The following is a 15,314-nucleotide window of genomic DNA, read 5'->3' on the forward strand; positions in this document are numbered from 1 at the left end:
AACGAAGGATGAAGCTGTATTGTAACTAAAAGCTTATTTAAGAGAATTTTAGGTCACATCTAAAATAAACAAAATTAAAATCCAAACATTATATTAACTATCCAAAAACAGGAAAGACAGAAGATTGTGAAATGTACATTTTACATGTTCATAATGTGAGTTATGGAATAAGCGCATCATTTCATAAATATAGAAACAGGAAAGGGGTTGCTTTATTTGGGGAAAAAATTACTCCTTCTGGTAGTGGTGTTCTATGTGTCATCTATTAGCTGCCTCTCTCAGAATTACTTGTGATGTTTGCTATAAAAAGCCCTGCTGTCTGCACTTCTCCCGATATCACTGAATCAGAATCTATGAAGGGTGGACCTGGGAATTTTCATATTTCACAATATCCACAAAGTTTTCTGTCTCACACTAACATTTGAAAATATGGCCTTAGAAAGCTATTAAAGTTTGTATGTAAATGTCGTGAGCAGCCGGCATTTGTATATATTAGAGTTTGTATGTACATGTCACTTTTTAAATGTATTTTACATTTAATAATTTCTCTTCGGCCATTATTTCAAGCCATCAAAAATAATGTGTATATATACGTGTGTGCATGTGTATGTATTTATGTGTGTGTATATGTGTGTATATATAAGTATACACACACACACAATAAATATTCACCAAGTTTCTTACGCTGCCATAAAGTTTTGTTAGGAGCTTGAGTGGTTACGAGTGAGCCTGTCTAGTAGAGAACAAAGCATATCAAGGGAAGAGAGTGTGAGAGAAGGGTTGGAAGCAAGAACCTCATCTTGGCTGCTATAGTAGACTGAATAGCAGATTTGCCTCGGGGATGCCACACTCTGTTTCTTCACATTCATGTGAAATATGGGGAAGGCTGGGGCAAGAAGATGCAGCCCTTCACTTGAGCGAAGCAGGCAGATTTTCTTGAATTCCAGAAATATGGTAGTTAAAACAGAGGGAATGATGGTGGGACTGGTAGACTGAAAACCCGTGATTTAACATGGTAGATAATAAGAAGCCACTGACGTTTCTGAGTGAAACATCAGACAGATCCTGGAAGAAAACTGTATAAGTAAGTTTAGATTAATTAGGGAAAAAAAAGATTAAGTGCCCTTTAACAATTACCATTAAAATTAATCAAAATATCCTTTGTAGAAATGCTATTTGGACTTTTCCAAAGCGTTTTGGTTCTAGGCTATCACAGCTCTCGCCACTCTTACATGATTCACTCTTACTCTCTCCAGTTATGCTCTCCATTAAAAAATATAGCATATCAGGACAAGTTGCTGATTTTAAACTCTTAAACTTTAAGTTAACTGTATAAAAAAGTAGAGGAAAAATTTAAATTTGTGTAATATTTTATGTTTTAAAGTAATGAATTTCTCTGTACAATATCTCAATATATAACGCAAATGGCTTTCTACTTAAAACACAGAAATTGTACATGAATTCACTTGAAGATTAATATTTTCCACCATTGAGTCTTGTCAACAGATATTTAATTTTAATTAAAAATAGCTCCTTATAGCATTGTTGAGTTTTTGCTACATCTTTGGAAAGTAAGAGTGAATTATGGAAAGAGCAAGTTATTAATTTACAAACCATGTTTCAGTGTGACCTCAGGCCAGACAGAGGTGTAATCTATCTGTTAAGCCTTATGTATGGAAGGTCTGGCCAAACTGATTGGCCCAATCAAGCTCCCACTCTGGGTTTCACGTGTGTGTGTGTGTGTGTGTGTGTGTGTGTGTGTGTGTGTGTGTGTATTTTGCCAACACTTGAGTTCATAGGTCTTTGGTGGAACCTGCATTTTCCAGCTTCACCACACTTGGCACCATGATCTATTGTCAGATACAGGGTTACCTGATACATTTACGTGACCTGTCTGGCCTCTGAAAGCATTTGAATTGGTAACTCCTGATAAGATCTATTCCAACTCTTAAAAATTGTAATAAATAAACACTTGCTGAATCCACCAGGGGTCAGCACACCAAGCATTATCACTCCAACGTCAATGTGAGTTGAACCAAGAAAAAAGTTATAAAGATTAGAAAAGCCAAATACTTTTTGAAACTTGCATATGCCCAAAATTATTCTTTTCCCTTTTCAGGCAAGTTGCCTCACTTGCTTGCTTTGTACTGCTTTGATCCTGCCCTCTGAGGATCAGGAACCCAACAGCCATCAGCTATGATTTCTAGTCAAGATGACTCCGTAAGTTAGCCTTTCAACTCGTCCCCCTTGCTCCAAACCCATAGCAATGACAGATAGGTCACAAAAGGAGAAAACCATTAAGATGGACTCTGGATCAAAAACAAAACAGGTTATTTCATGGACCAAAAATGGATCAGAAATGCAATACCACACAAAGACCTTCATTAAAATAATTATCAAAGTATATACTTTATTGGAAGAAAAATGAGCCTAGAGGAAAAGTATGGAATACAAAAAACAGGGGAAGCATAGAAATTGATAAAATATAGGCAAATGTTTATAAACTATTAACTGTAAAAAAAATCTCAATTTTTCTTTGTTTTGTTTCGAGAAGTACAAAACTAAAACTCTAGATAACAATAAATTGAAGAGGTGATGCCAATGGGCAGATAAAGTGTGCTAAAGGCTATTGTTGTTCAGGACAAAAACAAAATTACTGAGCATTTTGGATTATTTAGAAAACTGTGTGGTCTAATATGTATGTTAGAAAACTAAAGGCACATAGTCAAAATATAAAAACACTATCAGTAGCTTCCTAACCATAAAGGGGGGAAATATAGAAAACTTTACTAGTTCAAGAAAATTCAGGAAAGGGGGAAGAAAAGAAAAAGATGAGTGAAGGTGAACAGAAAATCAAAACTAAGAAAGTAGAAATAATTTTTTAATCAATCAAAAAATGGAAAATAGAATAAGCTCAATATAAAAAAGATTATATGATTAAATTAAATTTTAAAAACTAGGTATAGTCTTCTTATAAAAGATACAAATAAAATAAAACCACCCATATAAGCTTTTCAGCTAAAGGGATGGGAAAACTTGTCCCATACAAATGATAAAAATAATAACCCTAAGCATAGCAATATCAATTTCAGACAAAATACAATTTATGGCAAAAACATGGATAAAGAAGGAAAGAACTTAGTAATAAGAGGATTATAGAGTCCTCATGAACTCCTATGTACCTAAAAAAAAATATCTTAAAATCTAGAAGGCAAAATTAACCTACATAAAGAAAATAGACAAACCTATAATTATATTGGGGGATTTTAACACATCTCTATAAGATACTGATTGGTCACATAATAAAAAAAAGTTTGAGGGTATGGAAATAAAAATAACAAGTTTGATGTAATAGATTATTTTCAAAAAATCTTCAAAAATTGACAACATAATAGGTAATAAGGTCTAAACAAACTAAAAAATATATAGAAAACAGACCACATTCATTCTCTGGCTATACTGTAATTATGTGAGAACTCAAGAATAAAATAATAGCAAAATTAATAAGTAAACAATAAACAAAAGTACTAATAAAATAATAAATAATGTACATACACTTTTGGAAATTCTTCAATGCATTCCTGAATAATTTCTGAATTAATTTAAAAAGAGATCACAGTGGAAATTGCAGCATATTTAAGACCAGAGTGATAATACATTTGTTACATATCAAAATTAGTTGAATGCAGCAAAAAGAATTAGAAACACATTTTGTAGACTTAACTTTATGTTTTAAAGAAATTTTGAAAACAAATGAGTAATACAGCACTTAACTCAATTAGTTAGCAGAAAAATAAAGTAAATATAAAGAGAGTAAAAGGAAGAAATTTTAAATAATAGGAGCAGAAAGAAACAGTGAGTATCAACAAAATCAGAAGCTAGTTTTTTTGGCTAAACTAAGAAAATGGAAAACAATAAAAGAGAGTAAATGCATACATATACACACACACAATCAATATTAGGAATAAGAAAAAGAACACAGCTATAGATTTAATGGAAAATTTCAAAACTACACATGAACATTAAAATCTTTGATGAACTAAAAAAAAAACTTTGATAAAAGATTTACTTTTCTAAAAAAAAAAATATGAATGTCAAAAACTGACCCAAGAAGACAAAGAACTTCTGAATAAACCAATAGCCATGGCAGAAATTAAATTAGTAATCAAAAGGTTCTTCTGACATTCTCCTCCACCCACTCAAAAAACCACCAGGCCAGCTGATTATACTGGGGGTGGGATGGGAGGGTGGTCTTACTAAATTTTCAAGGAGCATTTATTCTATTTTAAACCATTTCAGAGGAAAAACAGAGAAGGAAATTATCTACCTAATTTTATGAGACTAATATAACCTTGGTACCAAGACACGACAAGAACAGTACAAGAAAAGAAAGGCATAGGCGAAGTACAAGTATGATTTAGTTGCAAAAATCCTAATTAAAATACCAGCAGATTGAATTCAGAATTAGATATATGTAAGAGGCCAAAGTGGAAACTTAAAAATGCCTTTTTTGACCCGGCCTCAGAGGTCACACCCCACTGTGTTCTCCTGGTCACGCTCACCGGCCCTGATTCAGTGCCTGAGTCGCTTACACCGGGCGCATTACGACAGGAGCAAGGAACACTGAGGGCCACCTTGGGACTGGCTACTACAACCAAGTGCCGTTTTGGAAATTGAAGAATTACATAGCATATTAGTTTGTCTAAGAAGTGTTACTGTAGGGCTTCCCTGGTGGCGCAGTGGTTGAGAGTCCGCCTGCCCATGCAGAGTACATAAGTTCGTGCCCCGGTCCGGGAAGATCCCACAGGCCGCGGAGCGGCTGGGCCCGTGAGCCATGGCCGCTGAGCCTGCGCGTCCGGAACCTGTGCTCCGCAACGGGAGAGGCCACAGCAGTGAGAGGCTTGCGTACAGCAAAAAAAAAAAAAAAAAAAAAGAACTGTTTGATTTTTTTTTAATTTATAAGTGATTTTTTTTCGATTTTTTATACGTCCAGTATTTGTTTAATCCGTATCTGACATGGGATCCTTTTATTCACCAAACACCTATTGATTCCCACGCAGTGCACTTTAAGAAATCTGCTTTCAGCTTTTTAGTTGAAGGGAGAATTAGAGGACCCAGTGTTCCTAGCACCTTAGAAATCTGACAACCTTTTGTAAAATATCTTCCTTTCGATGTTTTGAGCGTTTGGCATGTAATGGAACATCTGATTCGTTTTTGGAGGCTCAGCAGTGAAAGCCCGATCTTAAGCTTCCCTTTCTGTTCAGGTGTAGGTGGGCTCATCTCTTTAAAGTCAAGGTTGCATAGATTCTCTAGCTCCCAGGTGTAAGCACAGGTCTGAAGGGGGCGCTGGGGGAAGCCTTCCCCGGGGCTTCTGGAAATGGGTGGAAGGTAGAGTCAGAAACTCCTAAATCCCTTTCAGCTCCTAAGATTCCATGATTCCGACTTCAGTTAATGCCTTTGGGTTCTCCCTTCCCACTCCTGGCCTCTTGCTTGTTCGTCAACAAAAGGTATCAGCACTTTGAAACACACGCTGGGTGGTCCTTCCTTTACCGCATGATGTCACTCTAAGAAAATTAATAACCCCCAGTGAGCCTGGCCGCGGGTTTTATATGTGGAAGATTCCCAAGACTTATCCCCATGAAACATGTTGTTCTAGAGGAGAGGAGGGTCACAGCCAAAGTGTCATGAGAAAGGAAAGGGGTGCTACACGCGGTTAGTCAGAAAATAATCATTGAGAAAGGAAAAAGGAGGGTCAAATGAAAATACTACGTTCCGCCTAGAGGGAGTAGGGGTTTCATCCTTCGGACTCTCGCCTCCGGGAAGCCTTCCGGGATAGCACCGCCTCCCCGCGGCCCCATCAGGGCCCGGATGGATCAGGTCCCCGGCGGCCTCGGCTCGGCGTGGCCAGGCTCTCGGTCTCGCTCCGAGCTAGGGCGTAGGCCCGGGGGCTTGGTGCCCGCGGCCGGGCGGGGGTCCCGGCAGCCGCAAGCGGCGACCACGAACGGGCGCAGGGACCTGGGCGCTGTGGTTCTAGTCCGGCGACGACCGGGCGGAACGGCTTGAGGGGGACCGAAGAGACCGCAGAGCGACGGCGGCGGCGGCTGCCCCAGCGGATCCGGCGGAGGGGAGGTTCTCGCCGCCCTCTGGTCCCGGGGGTTTGTCGGCGGCTTCCACGTGGCCGGGGCGGACAGACAGGGCGGGGTGCTGGAGTGGCGTGGCCCGAGCCTGGGCGGGCGGGAGGCCGAAGTCCTTGTCCCGCCTACGGTGAGACTCGCCCGGGCACCGATGGGACGCGCGTCCCCGGACTCGGGCCGCGGGAGAGATGGGCTGGGCTGGTCCTGGCCTGGCTTCACCTCCGACTGCGGCCTGCGAGATGCCCGGGGCGTCGGCTTCTTTTTCCTTCCTCTCGGTCGCTGACTGTGGGTCAGGGGTCTCTGACTTTGTCTGCTTGCGCAGTTATTTCTGATTCCTGAATCATGACTTGGTGCCCTTTCTTTGGCTTCGCATTTTGAATTCTCCTGACATCCATCTCCCCTGAGCTCCACCCCCATCCTCATCTTTAACAGTACACAGAGGTCACAGTAGTGCCTTAAGCAAAGACCCGCCCAGCCTCCGCCCGGACCCCCTCTCTAAGTCCATCATGTAAAGATTCTGAAGCAGGGTTAGAGACCAGGTCCTCTAAGTGGGTTCTCAAACTGGGCCCCGTGATCACCTGGCCCCATCCATCCCCTTTGGACGGGAGTTTGTGGAAATCCACCCTTTGGCCCATTCCTATTTTTTCCCCTTGTGGTTATGATTGTTTTCTCCTGGATACTGAAAAGCTGTTTCCTTATTTCTTCCCTTTGTACTAAAAGGTGAGTGGTGATAGCAGCGCTATTGATAAAGGAAAAGAGGTGCGAGGGTGGGTGGCTGGGAGGGAGACCACAGAGATGAGAATGAAAGGCCAGCTGTGCAGGTGCACCACCTGGGCTGGAAGAGAACGTGCAGCTTCAAGTAACTGCAGTACCCTGGGTGATGTTTCTCCTCTGCCGTTTCTAACTTGGGGTGATGTTTTGCGCCATATGGGCTACCTTGTTATGGGTTACTTACGTAATGACGAGCCAATGAATAGAAAAAGTCGATGGTGACTTTGCCATCTGCTTGTCAATTTAATACCTCAGAGGATAAAGGCTCAAGTTAGAGGGGACCTGCCCCCAGGTAGCCTCAATAACTGTCTGGAGGGATAGGAAGTAAACTGTAGGAATAGCCCACCTGTTCGAATCTTGACACTAATCAACAAGATTCAAATGCATGGGTTAAGTAGCCACAGACAGTCCGTAGACCAGACCATGGGCCAGCAAACAAAATGCACAAGAGTCTTTATGTCACAGCTTTAAGCTGAAGAGGGCTGTGGGCAAAAGAAAAAGAAGAACGAGGAGAAAAAAACGAAAGCACAAGAGTTAAACTGAGAAGTGAAGAAAGGCGATTATGGGTAAAACTAGTTCAAGAATTATCACTTTAATGAATTGGATAGTTGCTCGCCAGCCAAAGATGGGAAAAGTTTGTGGTTGTAATAATGAATCCTACAAAGTATTTTCTAGACCGAGGGTATTTTAATCCCACCCCTCTCTTCTTTGCAATAGGACCTAACAGGGGAACATGGCAGGGTCAAAATGGATCAGTTTGAATCCTAACTCAGGCCCTTCCAGGCTGCGTTACCCGGTGGGGTGGGCGTGTGTGTGTGTGTGTGTGTGTGGTGGGAGGAGTTACCTCTCAGAGCCTCTGCTGTTTCATTAGCCAAATAGGATTGTGTGGGCATTAGATGATAAACAGTGAACAGTGCCTCTGAACACCTGGTAGCTGCTATCAACAAATATAATAGCCATTACTAAAAATCACAGTTCATAATAATAAACTATTTTGGTAGAAATCATGCCATGGCTTTAATAGGCACTCATTACGTATTTTTAAAGAATGAACGAATGCCCCTAATTTATAAGTAATACTGTTCTATGTCTTGTGTTTAGTCACAGACTTCCTGTTTTACCCTGAAGGCAATATTACACAAACTAAAATACTGGCATTTACTTAGTTCTGATTTGCTCTTTCTAAGAATAATAGAAAAATTTACAGACTGTGGCATAAAGAAGCTGGTACACCTCTGTAATCAAACGTATGATCAGTTAAACAGAACAAAAGAATGAGAAAGGGGAGCGCAGGACCGCGTGGAGGTAACAACTTGTCACCTAATTCCATGTGGACTTCAGGGCTTTCCCAATTTGTCATTCTCAAGGTCAATTTCTAGCTTTCCCAGGATTCAAAGGCACTTTGGAATGTTAGTAGAAGATATTCTTCTTGCCCCTGGAATCCTTACATCCCAGGGGCTTTTGGGGAGAGGGGAGAATAATTAAACAGTCAGTAAATTAATACTGCTCTCATTCTGCTCTCAGGGGTCATACAATGAGATTTACATCACAAAGGTGGAATTTACATTATAAAGAAGCACCTTAGGTGTTTTATAACTAAACCCTTTTAGGCAAAGGCTGGTAAAGACTTGTCTTGACTAACCAAATGTTCTTTATAAAGCATCCCAATTCCAAATAAAACTAAGTGAACAGTGATATGATGAATGCTTTTTGGAGTAGATCTCAAAGGATTTGGAAGGTGGGAGGGCATGGCAGTGGTGGGGGCCAAGCTGGGTGGGATGTATGAACAAAAGCCTGTAAGACGAGGTGTGACCGTGGAGAAGGGTGTCCTTTGGTTATGTAACAGGAAGAGCCAAATCTGACTGCGGGTTGGATCTGTTTCTTTTACTTTAGCGTTTGCTTCCTGTCGCTTTTGTTCACTAAAAGGATACTGTCTATACATAATGGCCTGCCTTGGGGAACCCTGCCCCTCCGCCTGAATGTTAAACCAAAGTGCCTTTGTTCAGGGAAACATCCGGACCCTGTCCACCTGTGGATGGCTGCAAGAAAGAAATTAACACACCCCCTCCCGAGGCTGGCCATTCCAGGGGATATTTGCAAAACTTATGGCTTTTTTACTTCACTTCCTCATCTTCTCCGCCTCTCTGTGCTATAAAAGAAACTGGCATCCAAACCCTGATAAGACGGTTATTTTGAGACTTTAGTCTGCCATCTTCTCGGTCTGCAGGCTTTCCGAATAAAGTCGTCTTCCCTGCCTCAACACCTCGTCTCTGATTCATTGGCCTGTCGTGCGGCGAGCGGAGCGAGCTTGGACTCGGTAACAGTTACGAGTCACTGTATCTGGTGCCTGAGTGCTGGCGCGTGGAGGTGGGAGATGGGAGAATTGCGCTGAGGACATAGGAATTCACTCACAAATGCAAAGGGGATGGGGGGAAAAGGCATGGCTGCTGTGAATAAACCTTACAGCGGGAATATTAGCGTGATCAGGAGCACACGGGAAAAAGAATGACAGAGTTCACAAGGAAGTCGGTGTGTCTTTGAATTTCCAGGGTGGGGAGGCGATGGGGGGTAGCCACCTCCTTCGGGACACCTAAGAGCATTTGGAAGCTCTCTGCAGGGCAAACACGATTTTACTTAGACTACATCTTTATTCAGAGTGGCTCGCTCTAGATTAAAGAGATAGGAGTAACTAACGCACTGCCCCTCCCAAGCACCGCTTTATTATTTAGATTGTTTCGATTTAAAAAGAAAAAAAAAGGTAATTGCCCCCAAATAAGTTTTTATTATAAAGATATTAAGGAAATTAGGCCCTAGTTATCTCCCACAGAAACCCCAGCAGCCCTCACAGAGACCAGAAAAGAATCACGGTCGGTGGTAGAGCAGGAAAAGACCCAGGACCCAGGCTCCCGCAGGAATCCTGCGTTACCTCTGGGGGGGCTTGGGGTCTTTGTGTTCCTTTCCCACTGCTGCTGCTGCTCCAGGCCATCTGTCTTTCTTCCCAGGTCTCTCTGACATCAACTGTCTGTCTCCGTCTTGCCCAGTCACACCTCCCTGGAAAGCATACCCACAGCGGCTCCAATTTAGTCTCCATGAGGCCAGGAGAGGCTTGTTTGTCCCTCAGAGGTTGCAGGGAAGGGAATCACCCTGCAGGACTGCCTTTAAAACCTCCTGGGGCTGCTCCTCAGCGTGGGGTATGTGGGAGGCACCCCCGGAGAAGGGGCCTTGGCCTCCCCAGGAAATCCCCTGCTCTCCACTCTGAGAGTGTGCTCAGATCCGCAGCATGAGGGCTGGGGAACGGGCCCGGTTCCCTCAGTCTCAGAACCCACTGAATATGTGGGGAGGAAAAGGGCCTCAGAGGGTTTGAGAAAAAAATCTCATCGTAAAGAACAATAACCCTTTACACCATTGCTGGTGGGGCATTCAGCCTGTCTGGGAAAATGACAACACAACAACAGTCCGCTCTCAGGGAGAGTTCCTACCTGCAGGAGGAATTTTCCCTGCTCAAGGCATCACACATATTCCCTCCATCCCCTCCATGTGATGAGGGAAGTGCTCCTGATATAACTGGTCACACTTTACCAATGAATCACCTTCTATAGAACAAACCACCCCAAGACTTAGTGAACTTACTCACTGTTTTATTTGTTCAGGTCGGGGGCAGAGATCCAGGTAGGGATCAGCAGGTCAGCACTTGTCTGCTCTATGATGTTGGGGGCCTCAGCGGGGCTGGCTGATATGGCCGAGACTGGCTGGGAATTTTTTTTTTTTTTTTTCTTGCGTTACGCGGGCCTCTCACTGTTGTGGCCTCTTCCGTTGCGGAGCACAGGCTCCGGACGCGCAGGCCCAGCGGCCATGGCTCACGGGCCCAGCCGCCCCGCGGCATGTGGGGTCCTCCTGGGGCACGAACTCGTGTCCCCTGCATCGGCAGGCGGACTCTCAACCACTGCGCCACCAGGGAAGCCCTGGGAATCTTTTTTATAATGATACCACCACTAAGCTGGGGCTGGAAAATTCAAAATAGCCCCAGTCACATGACTGGGGCCCTGGTGGCGGCTGTTGGCTGGGGGGGCTTGGGGTTCCCTCTGAGTGGTCACCCTCTGTCTTTCTCCATGGTCCCTCATCCTTCAGTAGTCTAGCCTAACCTTCCTCGCAGAGTGGTTGGCTTCCAAAAGGGCAAACATGGAAGCTGCAAAACCTCCTAAGGGAGAAGCCTGAAAGTCACATAGCATCACTTCTGCTGCACTCTCTTGGGCAAAGCAAGTCACAGAGATGGCTCGGGTTCCAGGAGAGAGGAGACGGGGCCGCTTGTGCACATGGGGATGGGAGGAGCATCTACCTCAGGATGTGAGCTCTCTGAAAATGGCAGAACCACCTTTAAGATTGAGACTGACCTTCAAGTTTATGCTTGAAACTGCCTCAGATGTCCCAGTAACAGGCCGGTCAGCACTGGACTTTTGTTTTGATTAGAAATGTTTTCTGTTGAGGTGAAATCTGCTCCCCGTTCCAGGGCAGTGATCTGAGCTTAGGCTGTTTAAACCTTCCTACTGTTAGAAAATGCACTATTCTTCTTTTTCAAGGATTAGCTGATGATGATTCAGACAGAGGACCTCAGCGGTAAAGGACATATCCACCTTTCTGCTATAAAATTGTTCGACCCTGGGGTGGTCACAGGACTACAGAGTTCTGCAGTGAAAGCCCTTAGAATACCCTCTCTCCATGAGTCCGTCTCCCATAAAATGCTGTGAGCATCACAGCACCTAATAATTATTTTTCTTCTTATCTCTCACTCTTTCATTCCAACTATTTACCCTTTTTCCACCTGGATTCGGTTCATGAACTATTATCAAGAAAGACATTTTATAGAATTACACCTTTCTCATTTTTGAAAAATACAAACTGTTTACTGAGAAACTCTCTGGAAAAGCTTGAGCCATCAGCATGCTTCGTGAAGGGCTCCTGGAGCTTGTATTTTTCTGGTTAACTTAATACTGAGCGCTCACCATTTCAGCTCCTGTTGGAAAATCGTAGAAAATGTACTAATTGAATTGACTGCCTTTGCAAATATAGTACACGAAACACACCTGAGTTTTGGTTCCCGAATGAACACCTCTGTGCTCAGTGTCGAGCTGATGAACATTCTTTTTTGGAGGGAGCTGTAGCAGGACCAAGCACCCGATCTAAATATGGAGTCCCCAGAAAGTGACTTTGTTGACCAAGTTCGATAGTTTTAGTATAACTTTCCTCTTTCAGATAAAATTAAATGCAGCCCCTCTTTTCAAAGAATGCTCCCTACTTGGAGATTGTACTATCAACGGAAACAAATACCTTCAAAAAAATGAAGGGAAACTATTTTTTCATTGAATCATGGAGAATTTTACTCTTGTTTCATCTGACTCTTCAAGAGGAAATCAGTAATTAGTATGGGGTTGGTTTACATCAGCACGGAACCCCACTTCTTCCTAAAAGGAAGGCCTGAACAATAGGGGATATGAACTTTTATTGGGTTATTATTACAATACATAGATATGTCTGTCCAGACACATTCTTTTTTAAACTTCCATTTCTGTTAAACTTTTTATCTCTCACACATTTCCCCGTCAGACTGGGGGTGCCCTCTGAAAGATAAGATTTGCGTTTATAACTATAAAAGTAGTTCTAGGGCTGGGTGATATTTGTATTTGATTGGATAAAGTTGAACTTTGATTAAGGGTTACTTGATTTTTATTTTACGAAGAAACCCTTCCCAACACGGTGACATTAGTTGTCCAATCAGGTATGGTTTACAGGTTAAAAATTCCATATGTGTTTTCCAACTTACATGTAAAATCTGGAAGTGTGATAAATAGAGATAGTCTGCAGTTATAAAGTAGAACTCTTTCTGTAGTTAAAACAATATGTATGTATATATATTATGGATGTTACATCAAATCATCACCCACAGCTGTCTCCGTTGTTTCCTTTGTGTTTGCCCTTTATAATTTCCTTTATGTTTGTTCATTTATTTATTTATTCACCAAGCTTTGAAAAACCTAGTGTATGCTGGGCACTGGAGATCTAAGGATGAACGGAGCTGTAGTCCTTCCCCTCTGGAGACAGACATTGAAAGGGAGTTGTAGCAATATGTCAAGTGCTATCACATAGATATGAACTTGGGGAGGCCTGGGGAAGTCAGGGAGGGCTTCTTGGAGAAAGAAGTGCTTATGCTGAATCTCTAAGAAAGAGCAGAAATTCACCAGGTACCAAGTGGGGGCGAGGGTTGGAGAAGGGCACTTAAGATGGAATTACCTGTGAAAAGGCAGAGAGAACGCAGTTTGGAGGGGGAGAAGAGGGAGAGGGTTGAAGCAGCAACAGAGAGGCAAAGAACACAGTGGGCAAAAGCCAGAAGCTGGTTGACACTCTAGTTCCAGCCACTCTGCCTTACTAGCTGTGCACACCTGAAACGAGTTACTTAACCTCTCTGTATTTCCATTTGCTCATCTTAAAATAAGGATAAAAATAGTGCCTATGTTATAAAATTGTCAGGATGTTTGAATGCTTAATATATGTAGAGCATTTAGAACAGTGTCCAGTGTATCTTAGTAAATGGTTGCTGTTATTTTTTATTTTTGCGGTAGGCGGGCCTCTCACTGTTGTGGCCTCTCCCGCTGCGGAGCACAGGCTCTGGACGCATAGGCTCAGTGGCCATGGCTCAGCGGCCATGGCTCACGGGCCCAGCCGCTCCGCGGCATGTGGGATCTTCCCGGACCGGGGCACGAACCCGTGTCCCCTGCATCGGCAGGCGGACTCTCAACCACTGCGCCACCAGGGAAGCCCCATTGCTATTATTAAGTGTAGTCAACAATGTGATCAAATATGAACTCAGAAAGCTCGCTTTGGTAACACAGTAGAGAAGGGTTTAAGAGAGGGGCTGATAAGAAAGTGTTTGAAGCTCACCAGAGGAGAGTGAAACTCACCTGGTGGTGAAATCCATCAGAAGATTGATTCAAAAGATGTTTAAAAGAGAAATTCTCCATGACTTGGCGATTGATAGGATGTGTAGAGGGAGGGTATGAATCACGGATGATGCCCCAACTTGCTGGCTTGGGAACCTGGCTGGGGGAGTGAGGTGTTCATACTGAGAAGGGGAGATGGGGACAGAGCAGGGAGTAATGAGAGGTGTTGACGTGTTGTACTGGAGGCGTTTGTGGGACATGGAAGTGGAGACGCTTGGCCGCATATGTGGATCAGGCCTAGGGACTTGAATTTGGAACTCACCACGCCATAGGTGGCAGGAGAAACCATGGATGGGGGTCAGCTGGCTCAGGTCACACGTTCAGAGAGAGAAAGGGAGGAAGGACAGAGACCTGAGCAGAATCCCCTGGAGATCTGGGTCTGGAGGACTCTGGACCTTTCCTTTCTGGGATGGTGACAATGTTTTAGTGAGTCGGAGGTTGTCCTACTTGTGTTGGAAAGATCCATTAGGAGGCCAGCACATCCGAGAGGGCGGTGGCTCCTGGGGACAGGGAGGGAGGAAGGAAGAAACAGCCACCCTGAAATGGTGGTTGTGGATGAGATTCAGTTTTGAGGAGCTCACAGAGGAACCCCTATAGAAGTGTTCTGAGGCACAGGGGCACAAGGGCAATGTCAGCGTTAGATGGACGATGTGAATAGCGTGGATGGTGGGAATGGGAGCTAGATCCCGGCTGGAGTGCAGCTGCTTCTAAAAATAGCTGCTGTTAATTGAGCGTTCAGTGTATGCTAAGCCTCTCAGATGGATGTATTCATCCTCACGGCAACCTTGGAAGTGGGTCCTAGTATCGTCTGCATTTCACCAGTTAAGAAGCAGTCTTAAAGAGATGACATTAGTTGCTTATGGTCACATAGTAGTAAGTGGTAGTGAAGGCTGTGAAGACCTGTCGAGTGTCTGCCTCTTGGGACGGCAGTTGTTGTTATAAGCATATGGGTCAGGATTTCATCAGGAAACAGATGGTACCTTCAAACTGGGTAATTTGCGGTGAATTTAGTAAAGGGACTACTTTAAAAAAATTATTTATTTTTATTTTTGGCTGTGTTGGGTCTTTGCTGTGCGCGGGCTTTCTCTAGTTGCGGTGAGCGGGGGCTACTCTTCATTGCAGTGCGCAGGATTCTCATTGTGGTGGCTTCTCTTGTTGCGGAGCACGGGCTCTAGGCACGCGGGCTTCAGTAGTTGTGGCTCACGGGCTCTAGAATGCAGGCTCAGTAGTTGTGGCACATGGGCTTAGTTGCTCCGAAGCATGTGGGATCTTCCCGGACCAGGGCTCAAACCTGTGTCCCCCGCATTGGCAGGCGGATTCTTAACCACTGCGCCACCAGGGAAGTCCCAGTAAAGGGACTATTTTTAAAGGTGCGGGAGGGTTTAGGGAAACCACAGGAACAGTGAAAGACCTCCAG

At 43.8% G+C, this 15,314-nt stretch overlaps 1 protein-coding gene across 1 annotated transcript; it reads right to left on the bottom strand.

The window, feature by feature from the left end:
* Nucleotides 1-4,944: 4,944 nt before the first annotated feature.
* On the bottom strand, nucleotides 4,945-9,996 carry LOC132522397 (uncharacterized). Its single transcript, XM_060152962.1, has 3 exons — nucleotides 9,832-9,996; nucleotides 6,080-6,417; nucleotides 4,945-5,371 (listed from the first exon to the last, which is right to left on the bottom strand). The coding sequence occupies exons 1-3, from the start codon at nucleotides 9,994-9,996 to the stop codon at nucleotides 5,032-5,034; spliced, it is 843 nt and encodes a 280-aa protein (XP_060008945.1). The 3' UTR covers nucleotides 4,945-5,031.
* Between the last annotated feature and the right edge of the window lie 5,318 nt (nucleotides 9,997-15,314).

This window comes from Lagenorhynchus albirostris, chromosome 6 (genome assembly GCF_949774975.1).
Source record: "Lagenorhynchus albirostris chromosome 6, mLagAlb1.1, whole genome shotgun sequence".
Lineage (NCBI taxonomy): Eukaryota > Metazoa > Chordata > Mammalia > Artiodactyla > Delphinidae > Lagenorhynchus > Lagenorhynchus albirostris.